Genomic DNA, 19,725 nt, shown 5'->3' on the forward strand with positions numbered 1-19,725 from the left:
TTCCTGAACCCAAATGTTATTTTAAAAAAAGCACCCTGAAATCCTCCAAAACAATACATACACTTGTCACACACAATCCATGGCTAAATTCCTACATAGGTTCAGTGTCAGGGAAACCAGCTAAGCTCTTCTGTGCCTCTCTGACGAAAATCTGATCAAAAGACAGTGTAGTGGCATAAATCCAAACTCAGTTTAGAGTGAAAAGGAGGTGCTGGGTGCGTATAGATAGTCAGGAGGTTTAAAATGAAATAAATCTGCCTTTGGTTATAATGAAAGAAAACGTAAGTTGTGCAGTCAGTGTTACTGCATCATCCATTTCTTATTTTCTCACAGTGATAGTTCAGGTCTTTTGGGAAAGTCATTTTGTGTATTTCTTGGGATTTTAAAAGCTTTCCAGCTCTGTGATGCTCAACAATCAGGGTGTCTGATTCGTGGAGAGGGTCATAGCCCTGAACTGGAGGGTTTGCTGATGGAGAGCAGGAGTTGGGTGAGATGAGAGTACTGGTCCTAGGATGCTGTGTGGGCATCTTGGGAACATCTCCCCCCTGTGCTGTCTCTCTTGGTCCCTGAGTTGCAGTTTCCTCTGGTGATACCAGAGACGCAGATGGAGGAAGAAGGGGGTGCGGGACTGGGGCGGAAGCCTGGGATGCCTCCCGGGGAGTGGGTGGAGTTTGGTGACTGGAGACCGTGTGATACCAGCGAGGGGACCACGTGCAGCGTCTGGGGACAGTTGAGGCGCCGCCCGGGGGCGGGAGGGGGGTGGTGGTGCATGGGGCCGGCTCTGCACACTCACCCGTGCTGCTCTGGATGGTCCTCACGGTGGTGGTGGTGCGCGGCGGGGAGGAGGACCGCAGTGACACGCACTCGTCGTCCTGCGAACAGCCCTTCTCGATGGCCCGCACGTAGCTGTGGCTCCGCATGCGGAAGCAGCCAGGCATTGGCAGGTCCAGGGCCTCCACCGCCTGTGACTCCAGCTCGCTGAACACCGACTCGCACACCGACTCGAACTGCCCGTTCACCTCCATCTCGCTCACCTGCCGGGCCACATGGGACGTTAACAACCGCTCTTCCTGGGGAGAAGCCGCCTTGCCCTCCGAGCATCTCCAAACCGCGTCCCGCAAAGGAACGCCCCATCAGATAGCATTAAATTTGAACGCAATTTAGCTCCTCAGCAAAGAGATCAAACCAGTCAACCCTAAAGGAAATTAACCCTGAATATTCACTGGAAGGACTGATGAAGCTTACATACTTGGCCACCTGATGTGAAGAGCTGACTCACTGGAAAAGACCCCTACGCTGGGAAAGACTGAGGGCAGGAGGAGAAGGGGAGGACAGAGGATAAGATGTTTGGATGGCATCACTGACTCCATGGACATAATTTGAGTAAGCTCCCGGAGTTGGTGATGGACAGGGAAGCCTGGCGTGCTGCAGTCCATGGGGGTCACAAAGAGTCAGACACAACTGAGCCACCCAACAACAGTGTCCTTACAGACTAATGGGGTGGTATCTAGCTTATGATCTCAAAAAGTCAATTAAATTCTAGAGAAAGAGAACTTTGTTTTTAGAATGGAAGGAAGCATGGTGTAGGGAAATCATTCCTCCAGCTCATGCTGAGGTGCTAATTTTCCTTTATCCCTTCTCCAGCAGAAATAAATGCAAACCGAGGGGCCAATGTTACAGCCCATGGTCAGAGTTCTTGTACTTCAATGAGGCAATTTTTGGCACAAACGTTTTAGAAGCTAGTATTTTTATTGTGCCTTTGGAAGTGACTAGTTCGTCAAATAATGTGTGTCAACTGGAGCGTAATTTAGTGCAAAGTCTAGAAACAGGCCCTATATTTTCTGGCAAGATACATACATTCTGCACAAAAATAGGTCAACCCAGATATGTCAGTCTCGAAAGGCACTGTTATTGAGATTTTCAAACTATATATGTACTATCTAAAAAAGGTTCACTCTTCTCTATAAAAAGCTGATATGGTCCACAAATTGTTTTTAAAATCTTCCAAATAAATTCTTCCCCTTTTTGAGAAATCAGTGTTTATTCACTTATATTCCTCTCTATATAACTTACATTGGATTTGAACACCACATTAGAAAAAAAAGCCAGACCAGGTTGTTTAATCGCTCAGTTATGTCCAACTCTCTTGCCACCCCACGGACTGTAGGCTGCCAGGTTTCTCTGTCCATGGATTTCCCAGGCAAGAACACTGGAGTGGGTTGTCATTTCCTTCTCCAGGGGATCGAACCATGTCTCTTACATCTACTGCTTTGGCAGTTGGACTCTTTACCACTAGTACCATCTGGGAAGCCCCATATTATATTTATATGTATATCTTTATTCCACACTAAAAATCTTGGTTTTCAAGGACACAGAAGATGATAGAATTGGGATATTCTACAGTGATTCATTTGGTTTCTTCCATAGTATATACACAACAGCCTCAGAATAGCAAACTAATACCATTACTGTGCATACCACTATTAAAAACAGTTCACAATTCCTTCCTTTTGCATGTGCTCTCTCTGTTCGTTCCTCATTTAAAAATAGTTGTGCTTTGGAATGAGGCCAGGCTCCACCTTTGTGGTACCAGGTGCTACCGCCAGTTCTGACAGCCTTAAAAGCTTGAACTTTACTTCGGGGGGAGTATACTGAAATGTAGATTTGAGAATTACTGGTTGGTGGGGAAATAGCATTTAAGGTTGGAAGTTGTGGGTGCAAGATTGTGTGTGAGTATTTTTGTATTAAAAAAATTTAAAGGCAAAAGAAAAAATAGTTGTGCTAGATTGACATCAGAGCATATCATGTACATGTTCTTTCCACTGTAGCTCTCATTAGTCCTAGTTTTACAAATGACTATATATTTAATGTTGGTGATTCTTTATCCAGCCTAGAAACACATATAGGTCAAGTAGCTCTAGATGGCTTATAAAGACAAAGAGCGCGCTCCCAACCCACCTGCAATTCTCCCTCCCCAGAAGAACTTTTTCAATTCTTCCAGGTGGATCTTATGGTATCTGCATCTATACTGTCAGACACATGCTTATGTGAATCTCCTGATATGTTCAGAGACCTCTGATAACCTCTTAGTTTCCTTTCTGCCCTTGAAACATCTGTCTGGGTGCCTCCTACTACAATCTATGGCTGCTAAGCCCACTGCTGTGCTGCGATCTCCCTTCCCCCATCATTCCGGGGGTGCCTTTCATTATCTAACTGGTGGTGGTGCCCCAGTTCCCCTTTCCTTGTTTTATTTCTTCCTTTCGGTGGAGCACATCTTCCAGTGGTTTCTTGGGAAGGCGGCCCCCTCACATTGTTGGAAATGTCTGTACCACCTCCACTGTTAAGGGAAAGCATGCTTGCATTTAGAGTTTTAGCTGCATCCCTCCTTCTTTCAGCTGTTTCTGGGCTTTGCTCCTGGTCTCTTAGCCTCCGTGTGTGCTAGAGACTGAGAAAACGGATGTCTATCTCATCTCTGAGACTTTCTATGTGCGCTGGTTTGCCCCATCCCTTCTGGAAGCTTTTTGGGGTTTTTTTTGTTTTGGTCCTGAGTGATCTAATGTTTCACCATGGCATTCCCTGTAGGGATCTTTCTCCATTCATTATACTAGGTACTGGGTGGGCCCTCTCAACTTGCCAATTCATATCTTTCAGTTTTGGGACCATTTCTAGGACCATCATTTCATTAGTAATTGCTTTCCTTCTGTTTTACTGCTCAGATTTTAAATTCATTTGTATTTATTTTTTATCTGGTTTAATGCTGTGAGTTGGACTATAAAGAAGGCTGAGCGCCAAAGAATTGATGCTTTCAAACTGTAGTGTTGGATAAGACTCTTGAGAGTCCCTTGGACAGCAAGGAGATCAAACCAGTCAATCCTAAAGGAAATCAACCCTGAGTATTCATTGGAAGGACTGGTGCTGAAGCTGAAACTCCAATCCTTTGGCTGCCTGATGCAAAGAGCTGACTCAATGGAAAAGACCTTGATGTTGGGAAAGATTGAGGGCAAGAGGAGAAGGTAGCAACAGAGGATGAGGTAGTTGGATGGCATCACTGACTCAGTGGACATGAGCCTGAGCAAACTCCAGGAGATAGTGAAGGACAGGGAAGCCTGGCGTGCTGCAGTTCACGGGGTTGCAAAGAATTGGACACAACTTAACAACTGAACAACAACAATGCTGTTTCTACTATATCATGGGCAATTCACTTGAATTCTCTGAGCCTCACTTTTCTGTAAAATGGGTATAATAATACCTACCTCACAGGGATGCTTTTAAGGAGAAAAATAAAATATACAAGTGAACATTACTAGGCACATAGTAGGCATTCCATAAGTATTAGATATTACTTTGTGAGAGAGTGTGGTGGGAATAATGAGAAAAATTAATTCTCTGAGGTTCATAAATTAAAAAATGATCTTTCTTATGCGTGTGTGCATGTCTGTAGCCTGCCAGACTCCTCTTTCCGTGGGATTCTCCAGGCAAGAATACTGGAGTGGGTTGCCATTTCCTTCTCCAAGGAGCTTCTAGACCCATGGGTCAAACCCACATCTCCAGCATTGGCAGGCACATTCTTTACCACTGAGTTACCTGGGAAGCCAATCTTTCTTATAGTTGATATGAAATTAATGAGATAATACGCAAAGCTTATAGCATATGTCAGGTAAGTGATACATAGTAACTATTCCATGTTCTCATTTCCATTATTACTACTGCTATTATTGGCAATATTATTGCCACTAATACTCCAATTTCAGCAGATATTGAAGAAACTTATGAGTTAGGAATCAGGACACCTAGGTGTTCTAGGTTCTGTCACTGTGCTCATAGATACTTCATTCATCTCAGTTTAGATTTTGGTACATATACAATGAAGGGATGGTTTAGGTCAAAAGTCACCACTAAACTGCTGGTATTACAGTACAGTTATCGAGTACAATAACTGCCCTATTACATTTACATTTTTAAAATGGTGTAGAAACCCAAACGTCACTGGACAAACTATATCTGTGGGCTTCTAGTTTATCATTCTAGGTGAAGATATTTGATTTGGAATTGAAATAAATTGAGAAGTAAATTAAGCTCATTTGGAAATGAGAGTTATTATGTCAAATGTTTTTTAAAATGTGATTTTCTCAAATTCTTCTCAAGTCTTACTGTAAAAGCCCCCATTTTTTAGATGTGTATATAGTTAAAAAAAGAAAGGGAATAAACATATAAAAAGATGTTTGGTTTTCCTCTATAATCCAAGTGCAATCTGTTTTTAGGGATATTTTATTTCTATAAGATATGAACGGCAGAAACAATTTAGTTATTCTATACCAATTTCTTAACTTACAGCATTTTACTTTGATCTTTCTAGGAGCCTTTGATGAATAATATATCAGGTTTTAAGAAGGAATAGCATATAATGCACTTAAATTCTATACTATTAGAGCTGCTACTGAAGATCTATAAGAGAGACTATCTTCAACATCACAACCACCAACTACTTTTTGAAAAGCCTAGAATATATACAGTAGGATTAATTAGAAGAAGAAATCATTCCCTTTGAATAATGACAATGCTGGGACGGTGACAGAAAATTTGAAATCATCCTTCCTGATACTCTGTTCCTTGAAAAATGAATATGATACTAGAAAAATGGTGTGTCATTAGGAATCCATTTAGGATGACTCTGCTTCATGTATTTTACTTAAGGTGAAATGATCACACCACTGAATTGCAGACTTGACTCGCCCTTGGATCAGGGCCCACATGTGCCTCTTCAGTGATTTGTCGACACTGTACTAAGTTGTCACCAGAAAGTGACATTGTCTCAAGGAAGGTCATATCTGTGGAACAGGCAGCTGCATAAGTGTGCGTCCTGATGGAGAAGTGACAAGCTCTCCTGTTTTAACTATGTGAAATTATGCAAGCAGTGGGTGTGTATACACATTTCCAGCAAAATATTCTAAACCCATGGATGTATTCTTCAGGTGTGACACCTGAGATTTATAGACTGTTTTTACAATTCTGGAAGGCTATGTGACCACGAGCCTGTCCAGAATAAAGATAAGCTTAAAGAAGTTTTAAAAATTATATTGCTTATGTTGAAAAAAAGTAAGAACAAAGCAAAGTTCAAATTTCACCAAATGAGACACCAAATATTTACCTAAGAGTTGGGATAGTGAGCTTCATTAGACAGCAGTAGCTGGCACAAATAGATATGTGTACTCTTGGAGATTTCTTTAAGGAAATGTTCAGTGGGCAAACATTGGAATCCAACATGCCAACTTTTCCTGACTTCCACCCTACCCTGATATTGGAGCCTTGCTGTGGTCCCTGCCTTTGCTTTTCAAGGATGCATTTTAGCAGTAAGCTCTGTTTTGATGGTGGGGACAAAATGAGAGGAGTGGTCCTATTTCAAGGTCTTACTCTGATAGATCAGAGATGCTTCAGGGCTTAGCCTACCATTCAACACCACCGCCTTACCATCTTCACCACTACCACCATCATTAGCATCATCTCTACCACCACCATCATTACCACCACCCTCATCACAATCCTCACCACCATTACCAGCACCATGTCCATCAACACTGTTGCCACTATCAACAGCAGCAGCAGCACGACGACCACCACCACCACCAGTAATATTAATTCTCACCTTGATGATCACAAAGTCTTTCAAACTAGCCTCTCTGCCTCTTCAGGCTCTTCCTCCTTCTCTCCAGTTTTCCTACAATTAATTTTTTTTGGGGGGCTGGAGTAACTATCCTTCATCAAAGTTCTGATCACCTGTTTTGCATGCATAAAAGCTGAAGTTTTAATTAATCTTCAATCAGTCCCCCTCCTAATGAATAAGGTCCAGTCCCCTGGGCCCTGTATGGAAGGTAGTACACAAAAGATGCCTCCAAGACAAAATTCAGAACAGATTGCTCATTGCTGCAGCTACAAGTATTCTGAACTCCAACCACACACTACTGCTTGCATACGCTTTGGGGCTTCAAATGAGGTGCTAGGGGTAACTGCTTTAGGTCAGCATTTTTTAAAGTTCAGATATATACTACTTTAATAAATACTGCTTTATTAATACATTGTTTATTAGAATCACCTGGAATATCTGTTAAAATGTACGTTCCTAGACCCCATGCCTAGAGGCTCTCTCTTTAGAATCCTGGGCAGTGAACACTTTTTTTTTTTTTTATTCTTTTGGGGGTCTTGTTGACAATTTCATGACCACAAAATCCCATTTAACTTTTGGTTACTTACATATCTTACAGGGTGTTTATAAGGATTAATATTATGAACATATAAAGCAGTTGGCACAGTGCCTGATCCAGTAAAGTTGGCTTTTATGGCTAATTCTTGTCCTACCTACTTCAGTGTTTTTCTGGTGTTCAAGTAAATGATGTTTGTTATTTATTTTATTTTTTGGTATAATCTCCATTAAACTGTAAACTTTGGGGGAGCAGGAATGAGGCATTATTCACCACTGAATAACTTGCAAAATCTAGCCCAGTGTTTTGCTCAATAATATTAGCTGAGTTAATAGTATAGTGCTTTTTAAAATAGTTAATTATTAATTAGTTTTTGTCTGCTCTGGGTTTTCGTTGCTGTTCACGGGTTTTGGCAAGTGGGGGCTACTCTTTAGTTGCAGTGCTTGGGCTTCTCATTGTGGTGGCTTCTCTTGTTGTGGAGCAGACTCTAGGTCCTTGAGTTTCAGTAGCTGTGGCTCTCGAACTCAGTAGTCTGGGCACATGGGCTTAGTTGCTCTTTAACCAGGGATCAAACCCGTGTCCCTTGCATCGGCAGCTGGATTCTTAACCCTGGACCAACAAGGAAGTCCCAAGTATGATGCTTATTTTTAAAAACTGTGATAAAAATTAAAATCCATAACTCCTAAACGTTATTTCAAAAAAAAAAAAATACCCTTTTTTTGTCCTTCCAGAAGAAGCGCCTCCTGCTCCTCTGGTGGTCCCTGAAAGCTGCAGTGTCCGCCCTCCAAGAGTCCTAGGTTTGATCCTCCCTTGGGTTGAGGCAGCCTAACCCCTTCCCATATTCTCTGAGACCATCAGTGGAAGGCACTGAGAAGCTTTAGCTGACTATTTCAGATGCAGTATTAAGTCAACTTTACTGAGTCTTCATCCCTAATTCTGGGTACCAATTCTTAGAAGTAGACTTGTGTCTTACAACCAAGACACAATATTCACCTAGGACCCAGCTGGAATAAACAAATCACGTCTCATTTTCCAGCCTTTGCCCCTGTTTTGACAACATGCTTAATACTTTTAGGATTAGACACTGCCTAGGTTTTGCCAATGATGTCCACCCTGTCCTCCTATCCTTCACATGTCTTTGCAACTGAAGCATCATCCATCAACTCCTTAATGACAAATGTGCTGGTGCAGGCTGACTGCTAAAGAGTTTCCTCAAGGACTCCCCCCACGTGCTTTACCCCATCTGCCCAAGGACCCCTCTGCTGCTGGTAGGACTGTTGGTCCCCAGAGCTGGCTGTGGCCAATCACAGGCAGCATTTAGAATGGGGCCCCTGCCTGACCCACCAGCATCACTCGGGGATGTCAACCTCCTCGCGTCACACCCCCTGGGTTTCCCCAACTCCCCCGTGCAGTTCACTGCCCATGGCCGCGGGGCTCACCTGGCTGATGGTACTCATGGCGCGCATGTAGCTCTCGTTCCTGGAGCGGAACTTCGGCGATGTGAGCAGCCCCGCAGGGTCAAGGCTGTCGAGGCTTCGGTTGATGGAGACCTCACTGACCGCCCTCAGGTAACTGTGACTCCGGATCTGGAGTTTGGGGGAGTGCTCATTGGAAATCCTGGAGGAGAACAATGGAGAGTGCGTCGAGTCCTGTTCCACCGTGCAGGCTGGAATAAGACAGGGCAAGTTCCGACTGCCATGGCCACCCTGCATAACACAGATGCCCTCCCGTGGTCGTTATACTCCCCCGTGGAGTCTGGGAAGAAAACTTTTGATGGGAAATCATTGAGAGCAATTACAATTCCTTCAGCCCATGAAATAATATCCTCAATCACATTTTCCTAGACATCCTGGGGGGCATCGTGTAGCTGCCATGCCTGCCCTAGAATTCTTCCCGGTTGTAATTTGTGAGCTTTTACTTTGTACTCATTTCTTTTCTACGCCATCTGCTATTTTATTTTTATTTTTTATTGTGGTAAAAGTCACATAATATATAAAATACACTATTCAACCATATTTAACTGTGCAGTTCAGTGGCACTAAGTATATTCACATTGTTGTGCAACTCTCACCATCATCCATCTCCCAAATGTTTCACCTTCCTAAACTGACACTCTGTCCCCAGTAAACACTAGTTCCCCATGCCCCCTCCCTACCTCCCTATCCCCTAAACCCCCCTCCCCTCTACACCTGAAGCCCCTGGCATCTACCAACCTACTTTCTGACTTGATGAATTTGACTATTCTAGGTGTCTCACATAAATGGAATCAAACAGTATTTGCACCTACTGTATATTGGAATGCACTTTTAAGGTTAGCTTAATATATGTCCTACAAACAAGATTGTCCTTTTCTGGGGATTTTCTATTAATAGCAAATGGGTGTCTGTCTGTAACTCTATCAATATCTCTATTTCTCTATCCATCTTTCTATCATCTGTTTAATCTTTTCTCATTTAGTTGAGATTTAACTTAGTGAACAAAACAAATTTTAGATGTTAAAATGTGCACATCTCTAAATCTTGATATCCAAAGACAAGTCTTACATACATTATACCCTTAAGACTATTTCCCAAGATGCATTTTAAAATTATAAAAGCAGAAATTGCACTTCGCAAAAAGCCAAGCTACCCAGAAGTACACAGAGCAGAAGGTGGGTCTCCCCATCCCCTTGTTCCTACTCCAGAATTCCACTCCCCTGAAAGAACTACCCATAGCAACTTGCTGTATAGCTTTCCTTACCCTTTCTGTATACATAAAAACAATTGTTTCAGTAATTAAAAATTTTTTATTGAAATATAGTTGATTTACAATGTTGTGTTAGTTTCAGGTATACGGCAAAGTGGTTTAGTTATATATTCTTTTTCTTTATACACTATTACAAGATATTGAATATAGTTCCTTGTGCTATACAGTAGGACCTTGGTTTTTTTTTTTTAATCTATTTTATATATAGCAGTTTGTATATTTTAATCCTAAACTCCCATTTTATCCCTCCTCCCTCCTTTCCCCTTTGGTAACCATAAGTTTGTTTTCTATGTCTGTGTTTTTTAAGTAATTTTTGAAGTTTGTTTTGTGTGGGATTCAGGGTGATTTTGTTTCTTTCATTATTAAATTTTAAAAATTTGCTATAATATTGTTTGCAATTTAAAAAGATAAGGAAAAAGATGTAGGTCCAATAAGCTTCTATTATTTATAATTTTTCTGGAGATCCTAGCCAATGAAATTGGAAACAAAAAAAGAAATAGAGAATATAAATATTCTGAAGAAAGAGAGAAACTTTGAGTATTTACAGATTATACAATTAATTAGCTAGAAGATAAAATCAACTGAAAACTTTTAGAACAAATAAGAGTGATTCCCCAAATAGTTACATACAGGGTAAAAATAGAGAAATCAATAGTTTTTCTATATACTGCCACCACCAAATAGAAATTTTAATTTAAAAATCCATTCAAAATGATAAACATAATAGGTAGAAGCTATGAAAAAGAAATGCACCAGAAATTTTTGAAAAAGTAATACAACTTTATGCAAGGCAATAAGCAAGTCGTAAATAAAAAGAAAAACAATTTTCCTGGATGTGAAACTCAATATTGTAAAAAATTTTAAACTTCCTAAATTAATCTCTAAATTTAATACTTCTTGTTGTTCAGTCGCTAAATGGTGTCCAACTCTTTGTGACCCCATGAACGGCAGCACGCCAGGCTCCTCTGTCCTCTACTGTCTCCTCTGTCTTCATTATCTTGAGGAGTTTGCTCAGACTCATGTCCATTCCCGACCCAGGGATCCAACCCAGCTCTCCTCCATTGCAGGCAGATTCTTGACCATCTGAGCACCAGGGAAGCCCCTGGTAAATTTAATACTAAAAGCTGAGGATTTGATTATTGGCCACTTTTTGCAACTACACTGAAGGAGGGGCCAAATTAGAACAGATCTGGAATTTAGCATCAAAAGGAAACCTCTTGTGTATTTTACTAATGTAAAAGAGAAACTGATTGTTCTAGCGATGTTCCCTATGGATTCTAAATGTAGCTGCCAAACATAAAAATACCAGGCAAGTATTTTGCATGCATTATGTGCCATTATGGAGATTCACCATGGACCACTTTATAAATGCTCGTGCCAAAAATCCCAGTCAGAAAACAAATACACTGAAGAGTAAATTTTCCCACTGAGATCTCTTCTAGGGAAAGAGAGCCTTTGCTAGAAGCATTTACAGCCTAAAGTTCACTTCCACTAGAACTTGAGAGAAGACAAATGTGTTTCTTTGGCTATTTTGTAGCCTGACCCAGAGCCATGGTATTGCCAGCATAAATGATGCTGCGCTTCCAAACAGTTATCAGGGCAGCAATGGGGGCAGCTATTTCATAAATGGTCTACATTCAAAAGAAGAAGTGAAAGCTCAGTGTTTCGAAAAATGAGTGTGTGTCTGCTGGCTGAGGTGGAGAAATGAGGCATCCTTGAAAAAATCATTCACTCCGGCCACTCGTTAGGAAATAAAGCGTAATTCCAAACTGGGGAATCATTCAGAAGAGATCGAATAGTTCTACTTTGGTGAGTCATTCCTGATGAAACAACACATACTTTAATGATACATGAAATATAAGGAAATGAGCTCTTTGATCTTGTCCACTTAGAGAGCAGAGCCTCAGCTCTCATCATAAAGGGTACGGTATGTACGTGTGCTCCTAATGATGAAACACTCATGAAAGAAACACCAAAAGAGAATGAGTTGATTATCAACTCTAGAGGAAGTGGATTTGCTAAGAAGGAATGTGCATATTCAGAAACATTAGCTCTTATATTAGATTAATGATCGATGTTCGCCTATTAAAATGACAGCCATATTTCACTTTCTCCCTAAATTGCTTATGCTAAGTTAACCTTTCATGGCTTATCCCAATGGAATTGAGATTTTGGCCTGGTTGAGCCCCATTCATTATCATGTCCTTTAACTGCACCCAAAGATGGGATGCCCTTAGATGGAAGTGAAATAGCTAGACAAGTTTGGCCAGTGTATCAGTAAGGTTTCCATTGCAAAAAGAAAAAAATGCAATAAAACTTGGAAAACAACATTTAATACATTTTATTTTTTCAATATAGTTTTATTAATTTTAATTGTGTTTATTTTAAAAGATATTTTAATTTTATTGGAGTATAGTTAATTTACCATAATGGGAAAGAATATGAAAAAGAATGCATGTATATATATATATATGTGTATATACATATATATATGAATCACTTTGCTGTACAGCAGAAATTAACACAATATTGTAAATCAACTACACTTCATATTCTGTGATAACTTATATTAACTAAGTTGATTTACAATGTTGTGTTAATTTCTGCTGTACAGCAAAATGATTCATACACACACACACGCATGCACACACATATATATAATCCTTTTAAAAAAATTTTTTTCCATTATGGTTTATCACAGGATATTGAATATAGTTCCCTGTACTATACAGTAGGACTTTGTTGTTTATGAATTCTATATATAATAGTTTACCTCTGTTAATTCCAAACTCCCAATCCATCCCTCCCCCCACCTCCCTTTACCTTCAGCAATCACAAGTCTGTTCTCTCTGTCTGAGAATACAACATTTTAAATCAGTGTTCCCAAAAAGAAAATGATTAATCCTGTAATATATCACTAAAACTGCAACTCCACAGGATGAATCAGCTCAGGGATCTAATGTATAGCACAGTGCATGTGTCTTATCACTTTGTCGTGTCCCACTCTTTGTGAGCCCGTGGACTGTAGCCCTCCAGGTTCCTCTGTCCATGGGATTCTCCAGGCAAGAACACTGGAGTGGGTTGCCATGCTCTCCTCCAGGGGGTCTTCCCAACCCAGGGATCGAACCCAGGTCTCCTGCATTGCAGGCAGATTCTTTACCACTGAGTCACCAATAACTACGTAATAACAAATAAAATGGAAAACTTACTCAAGGGGCTCAGAGCAGGCCCCATGAAGAATAAACCTGAAGAGAGATTATGTAGGCTGAGAAAAGAAAAGAATAAGGAAAAACAGAGCTTCAAAAATGATAGGACACCATCAAACATACCAACATACATGTAATTGGAGTTCCAGAAGGAGAAGTAGAAAATACATTTGAAGGATTAGTGGCCAAAAACATCCCAAATCTGATGAAAACTCTTATATATCTAAGAAGCTTAAAAAAACTCGAAATACTATAAACTCAGTGAGATCCACACCTAATCATATACTTGTAGAAGTGTCAAAAGGCAAAGACAATGAGAAAATCTTGAAAGCAGAAAGAAATGACTTATCACTTGCAGGGAATCATCAATAAGATTAAAAGCTGACTTCTCATCATAAATCAAGGATGCTAGAGGGCATTGAGATGAAGTATTCCAAGTACTGAATGAAAAAGATTGTCAACAAAGAAGTCTATATACAGAAAAACTATCTTTCAAAAGAGAAGTTAAAACATTCCCAGAAAAACAGACTGAGAGATTCATGCCAGCCACATAGCGTCTTTTTTCAAACTTCTTTTGCAACACCATATTCCTTAAACACTTCATTTTCCTTCTGTTTCTTAGAATTTTAACTTCATAAAGGGATCCATTTCACCAACTGATTAGCCCAATCAGAACAGCACAGCTTAGACACAGGAGCAACTTCTACATTTTAAGATTCAGACTGAAGGAACAAACTCCCATAGGTCCCTTGTTATATTCTTTGTTGCTCTTCCTCCATAAATGCTTGACATGGGGAATGAATGTCAGCATTATTTCTGGGAGACATGACACTGCCAAGTGTTGTAGACCTTGCTATCTCTTAGAAGTCCAGGGTGGGGTAAAAGGAAGATGAGGAAATAATCTTGGGGACTTTTCTTTCCTCCATTAGCTTCACTCTGTAGAGAAAAAAGAAACTGATATGGGTGGGGATTTGTTGACTGTTCTACTGGGAAGATTACCAAAGAGCCACAGGCTGAGTATCTGCAAAGCCATATGCTAGAAGCTGGGATAATGCATTTTAGTTATAAAGTGGATCTTGTCCAAAATAAAGGTGCAGTTCTTCTGACAATAATTCATCAACCCTAGCAACTTTCAACATAAAATGCAGTTCTTACAGGGTGCCAAATATGTTTATCCATCATATTTAGGCTCTTCTGACACTTAGAAGGACTTCCCAGGTAGTGCTAGTGGTAAAGAACTCACCTACCAGCGCAGGAGATGCAAGAGACTCAGGTTCGATCCCTGGGTCAGGAAGAGTCCCTGGAGAAGGGCACAGAAATTTCTGGAACTGTGCAATCCCCCGGAGAAGGGCACAGAATTCCAAGAAGGATACTTGGAATTCAAACATTCTTTCCTATAGATTCTCTAGACTGTGCAACATTAGATTTAAAACAATACAAATCAGATGCCAACTATTCATAATGCTTGTGCTAGATGCTGCAGAGAACATGTGATTCCTGCCTTTGATAACGTCAATCTCCAGATAGAGACAAATATGCTGAACGAACTTGAAGATAATCTGTGTTGTGCTTATAATAGGGCTTCCCAGTTGGCGTTAGTGGTAAAGAACCCACCTGCCAATGCAGGAGACATAGGAGATGCGGGTTTGATCCCTGGGTTGGGAAGATCCCCTGGAGGAAGGCATGGCAACACCAGTATTTTTGCCTGGAGAATGCCATGGACAGAGGAGCCTGGTGGGCTACAGCCCATGGGGCCACAGAGTTGGATACGAATGAAGCGACTTAGTACATACACATGTACTTATAATAAGTGTTCAAAAAAGAAGCAAGAAGAAGGCAGCAAAGAAGAGACTCACTTGGAGTAGAGGTATTAGGAAAAGCTTTGGAGAGAGGATAGCTTGGAGTCCTCTCAGACCCTGATAGACTGTCACCAGGTAAAAGTGAGCCAGACAGAAGTCATTCCAGACCCAGGGAGCAAAACCTTGGAGGCTCAGGGCAGAGGACAGTGCCCAGGAAGCTGATATGTACAGAGCTGAGCCTGCTCTCATCAGTGGCTTATTGCAGCTGTAACTGCCTGCTGGCCAGTCTCCCCCATAAAGTGTGGGTTCCGGAAGGCAGTGACCACATCTGGGGTCATGGGATTATATGGAATCATCACTGTGTTCCCAAAGGTTAGCACAGTGGCTGGCATACATTGTTGTTGTTCAGTTGCTAAGTCTTGTCCAACTCTTTGCAACCCCATGGACTGCAGCACACCAGGCTTCCCTGTCCTTCACTATCTCCTGGAATTTGCTCAGATTCATGTCCATTGAGTCAGTGATGCCATCCAACTATCTCATCCTCTGTCATCCCCTTGTCCTCCTGCCCTCAATCTTTCCCAGCATCAGGGTCTTTTCCAATGAGTTGGCTCTTTGCATCATATTATTAGATCTCCTTAAAAATTTGTTGAATAAGTGTGAGAGGGAGGAGTGTGGAGAGTCTGAAGTCCACCAAGGCATTGTGACAAGAAACCCAGCAAGACCCTGATGAGGACCTGAAGAGAATCAAGGCACCATGGAAGGTGAAGACTTGAGAGGACAGGTCTCTTTGGAGATCTGTTCCTTGAGAGGACAGGTCTCCCTTTGGAGATCTGTTCCTCAGTGACAGAAAGTGTTAGTCACTCAGTCGTGTCCGACTCTTTGCGACCCCATGGACTGTAGCCTGCCAGGCTCCTCTGTCCATGGAATTATCCAGGCAAGAATACTGGAGTGGCTTGTCATCTCCTTCTCCAGGGGATCTTTCCCACCCAGGGATCAAACCCAGGTCTCCCGCATTGCAGGCAGATTCTTTACCATCTGAGCCACCAGGGAAGCCCTAAGCAGGATGGCAACTCCTCTCATCATGTTATATAGACTATAGTCAGACCCAGGAGAATTGATTTCTCTCTTTGGGAGCAGTAAGGAAAGAACCTTTCTTAATATTCAGATGTGCCCAGCAGAGTTTTATTGATGGCTGACTGAGGATACAGTGCTTCATACACAAAGAATTGCTTCAAAGACCTGCATGCAGGAATTTGGGAGCTCTGGTATGCTTTTAGCATCCGAGGAGGTCTGTGTGAGTACACAGTACATGTCCATGAAGGCAGATCCTGCCTAGAACTGAACAGCAGCTGCAGCACGGGGCTCTTTTGCTTTCTTTGGTTCCGGGTAGTCAGTTTTATAAAAACAGGTCTTACGTATCACCTCAAAATGGTTCCTACAATTCTCTTCCCTTTAGCTTGACTAGGACCAAAATGATCACTAAATTGATTAAAATAATTCAGAGAGAAATGAGATTTGTGGAGTGGCAGTTGCTTTTAGTGGACTTCCCTGGTGGCTCAGTGGTAAAGAATCTGTCTGCTATGCAAGAGACCAGGACTCGATCAAGCAGTTTTACAGCGGGGAACTTGCTCTGCTGAACTTGGCTCCGTGTTATAACAAGCTGGCTTCGAATCTCAGTTGGCTCCATGGTGTTGGGGAAGCCACACTTCCCCCTTGTTTAAAATAGAGAACAATACCGCCTTATAGAGCTGTGAGCATTTTTCTTTCTCTTGGCAGCACCGCATGGCATGCCTGAATTCGTGCTAAGTCCCTTCAGTCGTGTCTGACTCGTTGTGACCCTATGGACTGTAGCCCGCCAGGCTCCTCTGTTCATGGGATTCTCCAAGCAAGAATACTGGAGTGGGTTGCTATGCCCTCCTCCAGGGAGTCTTCCCGACCCAGGGATAGAACTCATGTCTCTTATGTCTCCTGCATTGGCAGGTGGGTTCTTTATCACTAGTGCCACCTAGGAAGTCCACCGCATGGTATATGGGATCTTAATTCCCCACCCAGGGATGAAACCCTCAGCCCCTGCATTGGAAGGCAGAGTCTTAACCGTTGGACTTAACCACCTTAACTAAGGAAAGTCCCTTAGAGCCGTGAGAATTTACTGGATAATTAGCATCTCTCTCTCTCTCATTGTGGCAAATATAAATAACATAAAACCCACCATTTCAACCATTTTTTGTTTGTTTTTTAATTCTAATTGGAGAATAATTGCTTTATAATATTGTGTTTATTTCTGCCATACATCAACATGAATCAGCCACAGGTATACATATGTCCACCCCCTCTTGACCTTCCCTCCCACATCCCACCCTATCTCACCCCTCTAAGTTGTCACAGAGCACTGGGTTGAACTCCTGCATCACACAGCAAATTCCCACTGGCTGTCTGTTTTACATACGGTAATGGGTATGTTTCCATCCTCCTCTCTCAATGCATTCCACCCTCTCCTTCCCCCACTGTGTCCACAAGTCTGTTCTCTATGTCTGCGTCTCCACTGCTCCCCTGCAGATAGGTTCATCAGTACCATCTTTCTAGATTCCAAACACTTGTTAATATACAATATTTGTCTTTCTCTTTCTGACTTACTTCACTCTGTACCCTAGGCTCTGGGTTCATCCACCTCATTAGCACTGACTCAAATGTGTTCTTTTTTATAGCTGAGTAATATTCCATCATCCATTTTAACGTGTACAGTTGGATAGCAGTAAGAACTTTTACAGTGTTGTACAACTGTCATCATCATCTAACCACAAAACCTTTTCATCACCTTAAACTGAAACTCTGTACCCATTAAACACTAACTCCCCATCCTTCCTTCCCTGACCATCTTACTTTCTGTCTCTATGAATTCGACGACTCTTAAGTACCTCACATAAGTGGAATCATAGTGTTTGTCTGGCTTGTTTTGCTTAGCATAATGACTTCAAGGTTCATCCATGTTGCAGCATGAGTCAGAATTTTCTTGCTTTAATATTACTTAATAATATTCCATCATTCTATACACCACATTTTGTTTATCCATTCATCCATCAACAGACACTTATAATCTAAGTGTACGAATATCTGTTTGAGTCCCTGCTTTCATTCTTTTGAGTATATACTTGAAAGTAGAAATCTTACTTTAACAGAAGTACTTAACTTTTCTATTTCATTTCTTAGCAATTAAGCTACCAGCAACTTTGGGGACTAATATAATAAAAACAAACTGTCGTTTTTTTTCCTCCAAAAAGATACTCTATTGATCATTTAAGGTAAGTTTTAGGGACACACAATAATGTAGTATTTCAGGAACTCTTATTGCTATGGCTGAAAACAGAAAAATACTTCTATTGTTTGGTGAAAAGTATAGTAATAAATCTGAGTATAATTTTACTGCTCTAGTGATTGCAAAACAGTAACGTAATTAAAAGTTGATGCAGTAACACTGAGACTAAATTGCATTGCCATGATTAAGACATCCAGGAAAATAATTCTACAAGCAGTTAGAGATTACAGAAAGACTGCTGACAGGAGTGTCAGTCTATGAACTGGTTAAGGAAAGAAAGAATGTCATCACTAAGGAAGACAGGATGACAATCCAAATGTACTAGTTAGTAAAGAGCCCTAGTTCTTAGGAGGGATGTAAATGCTGCTTTGAGCTGAAGGGAGAGTGTTTCTTTCAATTTAAAAAGTGTCGTGGCAGAAGAGGTGTACTTACACAGATGTAAGCTGACATTGACAAATCGGAGTCATTAAAGCCTGTGTGAAAGTCGTTTGATAGATTTTTTTTAAAGTGCTTCATATTCTGACTTAACTTTAGGAAGAGAAAAACGCAACTAAAGACAGTCTTAAATAATTCTTTTAGTGTTGGTTTTCTTCTAATTCCCCTTGTTGGATGCTCTGTGTCTACAATCACTTCTAGCCTCTCAAAAGGTCTCAGAGAAGACCTCCCTCCCGTCCATGTGTCAGTCTTCCGTTGTTTAGAACAAAGGTGTCAAGAAGCCCTAGCTAAGCCTCCCTTCTCCTGGTGACACGTCCTCCTTCATCTGGTCCGTTTATGTCAAGATTTGTAGGCGCTCCACTACCTTGATAACGCATCTCTAAAGTAGGTCCAATTTGTTATTTTTTCTTTGACAACAGAGTACCTGGAACCAAACTCAACCATTCAAATATGGGCTGACAAGAGTGGAATACAGAATGGCTATTGCTTTCTGTTCTGTAGAAAATCATCTTGGGGTGAAGTCTAAAAAGCTTTGGACTTATTGTTTGGCTTATAGTCACCTTGTTGGCTTCTGGTAAGCTTCCTTTGGACAATTTTTATTTATTTATTATTTTTTAAACTTATTATTTTGTATTGGAGTATAGCTGATTAACAATGTCGTGAGCATTTCGGGTAGACAGCAAAGGGACTCAGCCATACGTATATATGAGTTGCCCAAACTCCCTTCTCATCCAGGCTGCCACATAACATTGAATAGAATTCCATGCGCTATACAGTAGGACCTTGCTGGTTATCCATTTTAAATGTAGCAATGTGTATATGCCTTCGGACAACTTTTAGATCTTCACCTCAAAGGATGTTAAGTCATTACGATTTTTGACCCTTTTCTTCTTGTGAAATTGACACCAAGGTTTATCCTGTCAACCCCATACAATATATGTAATGTATGCGCTCTAATCCTTTTTTTTTTTTTTTGGTTGCATGGGGTCTTCATTGCTGTGAGTGGGCTTTCTCTAGTTGCAGTGAGTGGA

At 41.1% G+C, this 19,725-nt stretch overlaps 1 protein-coding gene and 1 long non-coding RNA gene across 20 annotated transcripts in view; one reads left to right on the forward strand and one right to left on the reverse strand.

The window, feature by feature from the left end:
• The window catches only part of DLGAP1 (DLG associated protein 1), a 762,891-nt gene that overhangs the window by 140,152 nt on the left and 603,014 nt on the right, over positions 1–19,725 (reverse strand). For all 11 annotated transcript variants that reach the window (XM_081561948.1, XM_081561958.1, XM_081561955.1 and 8 more), the window contains 2 exons: positions 8,636–8,813; positions 794–1,034 (listed from right to left, as the gene is read on the reverse strand). In XM_081561948.1, coding sequence (XP_081418074.1) covers positions 794–1,034; positions 8,636–8,813 — 419 coding nt within the window. The remainder of the gene's footprint in view (positions 1–793; positions 1,035–8,635; positions 8,814–19,725) is intronic.
• The window catches only part of LOC145534450 (uncharacterized), a 343,726-nt gene that overhangs the window by 38,158 nt on the left and 285,843 nt on the right, over positions 1–19,725 (forward strand). For 3 of the 9 annotated variants that reach the window (XR_014074631.1, XR_014074628.1, XR_014074615.1), the window contains one exon: positions 19,114–19,268. The exons of 5 other annotated variants lie outside the window; for them this stretch is intronic. This is a non-coding gene — a long non-coding RNA (uncharacterized LOC145534450). Of the gene's footprint in view, positions 1–5,356; positions 7,339–19,113; positions 19,269–19,725 lie in introns of those variants that run through there. One more of the 9 variants, XR_014074625.1, reaches the window with a different exon arrangement.

The sequence above is a fragment of the Giraffa tippelskirchi genome, chromosome 14 (genome assembly GCF_054371585.1).
Source record: "Giraffa tippelskirchi isolate mGirTip1 chromosome 14, T2T-mGirTip1v1.2.pri, whole genome shotgun sequence".
In the NCBI taxonomy this organism is placed as follows: domain Eukaryota; kingdom Metazoa; phylum Chordata; class Mammalia; order Artiodactyla; family Giraffidae; genus Giraffa; species Giraffa tippelskirchi.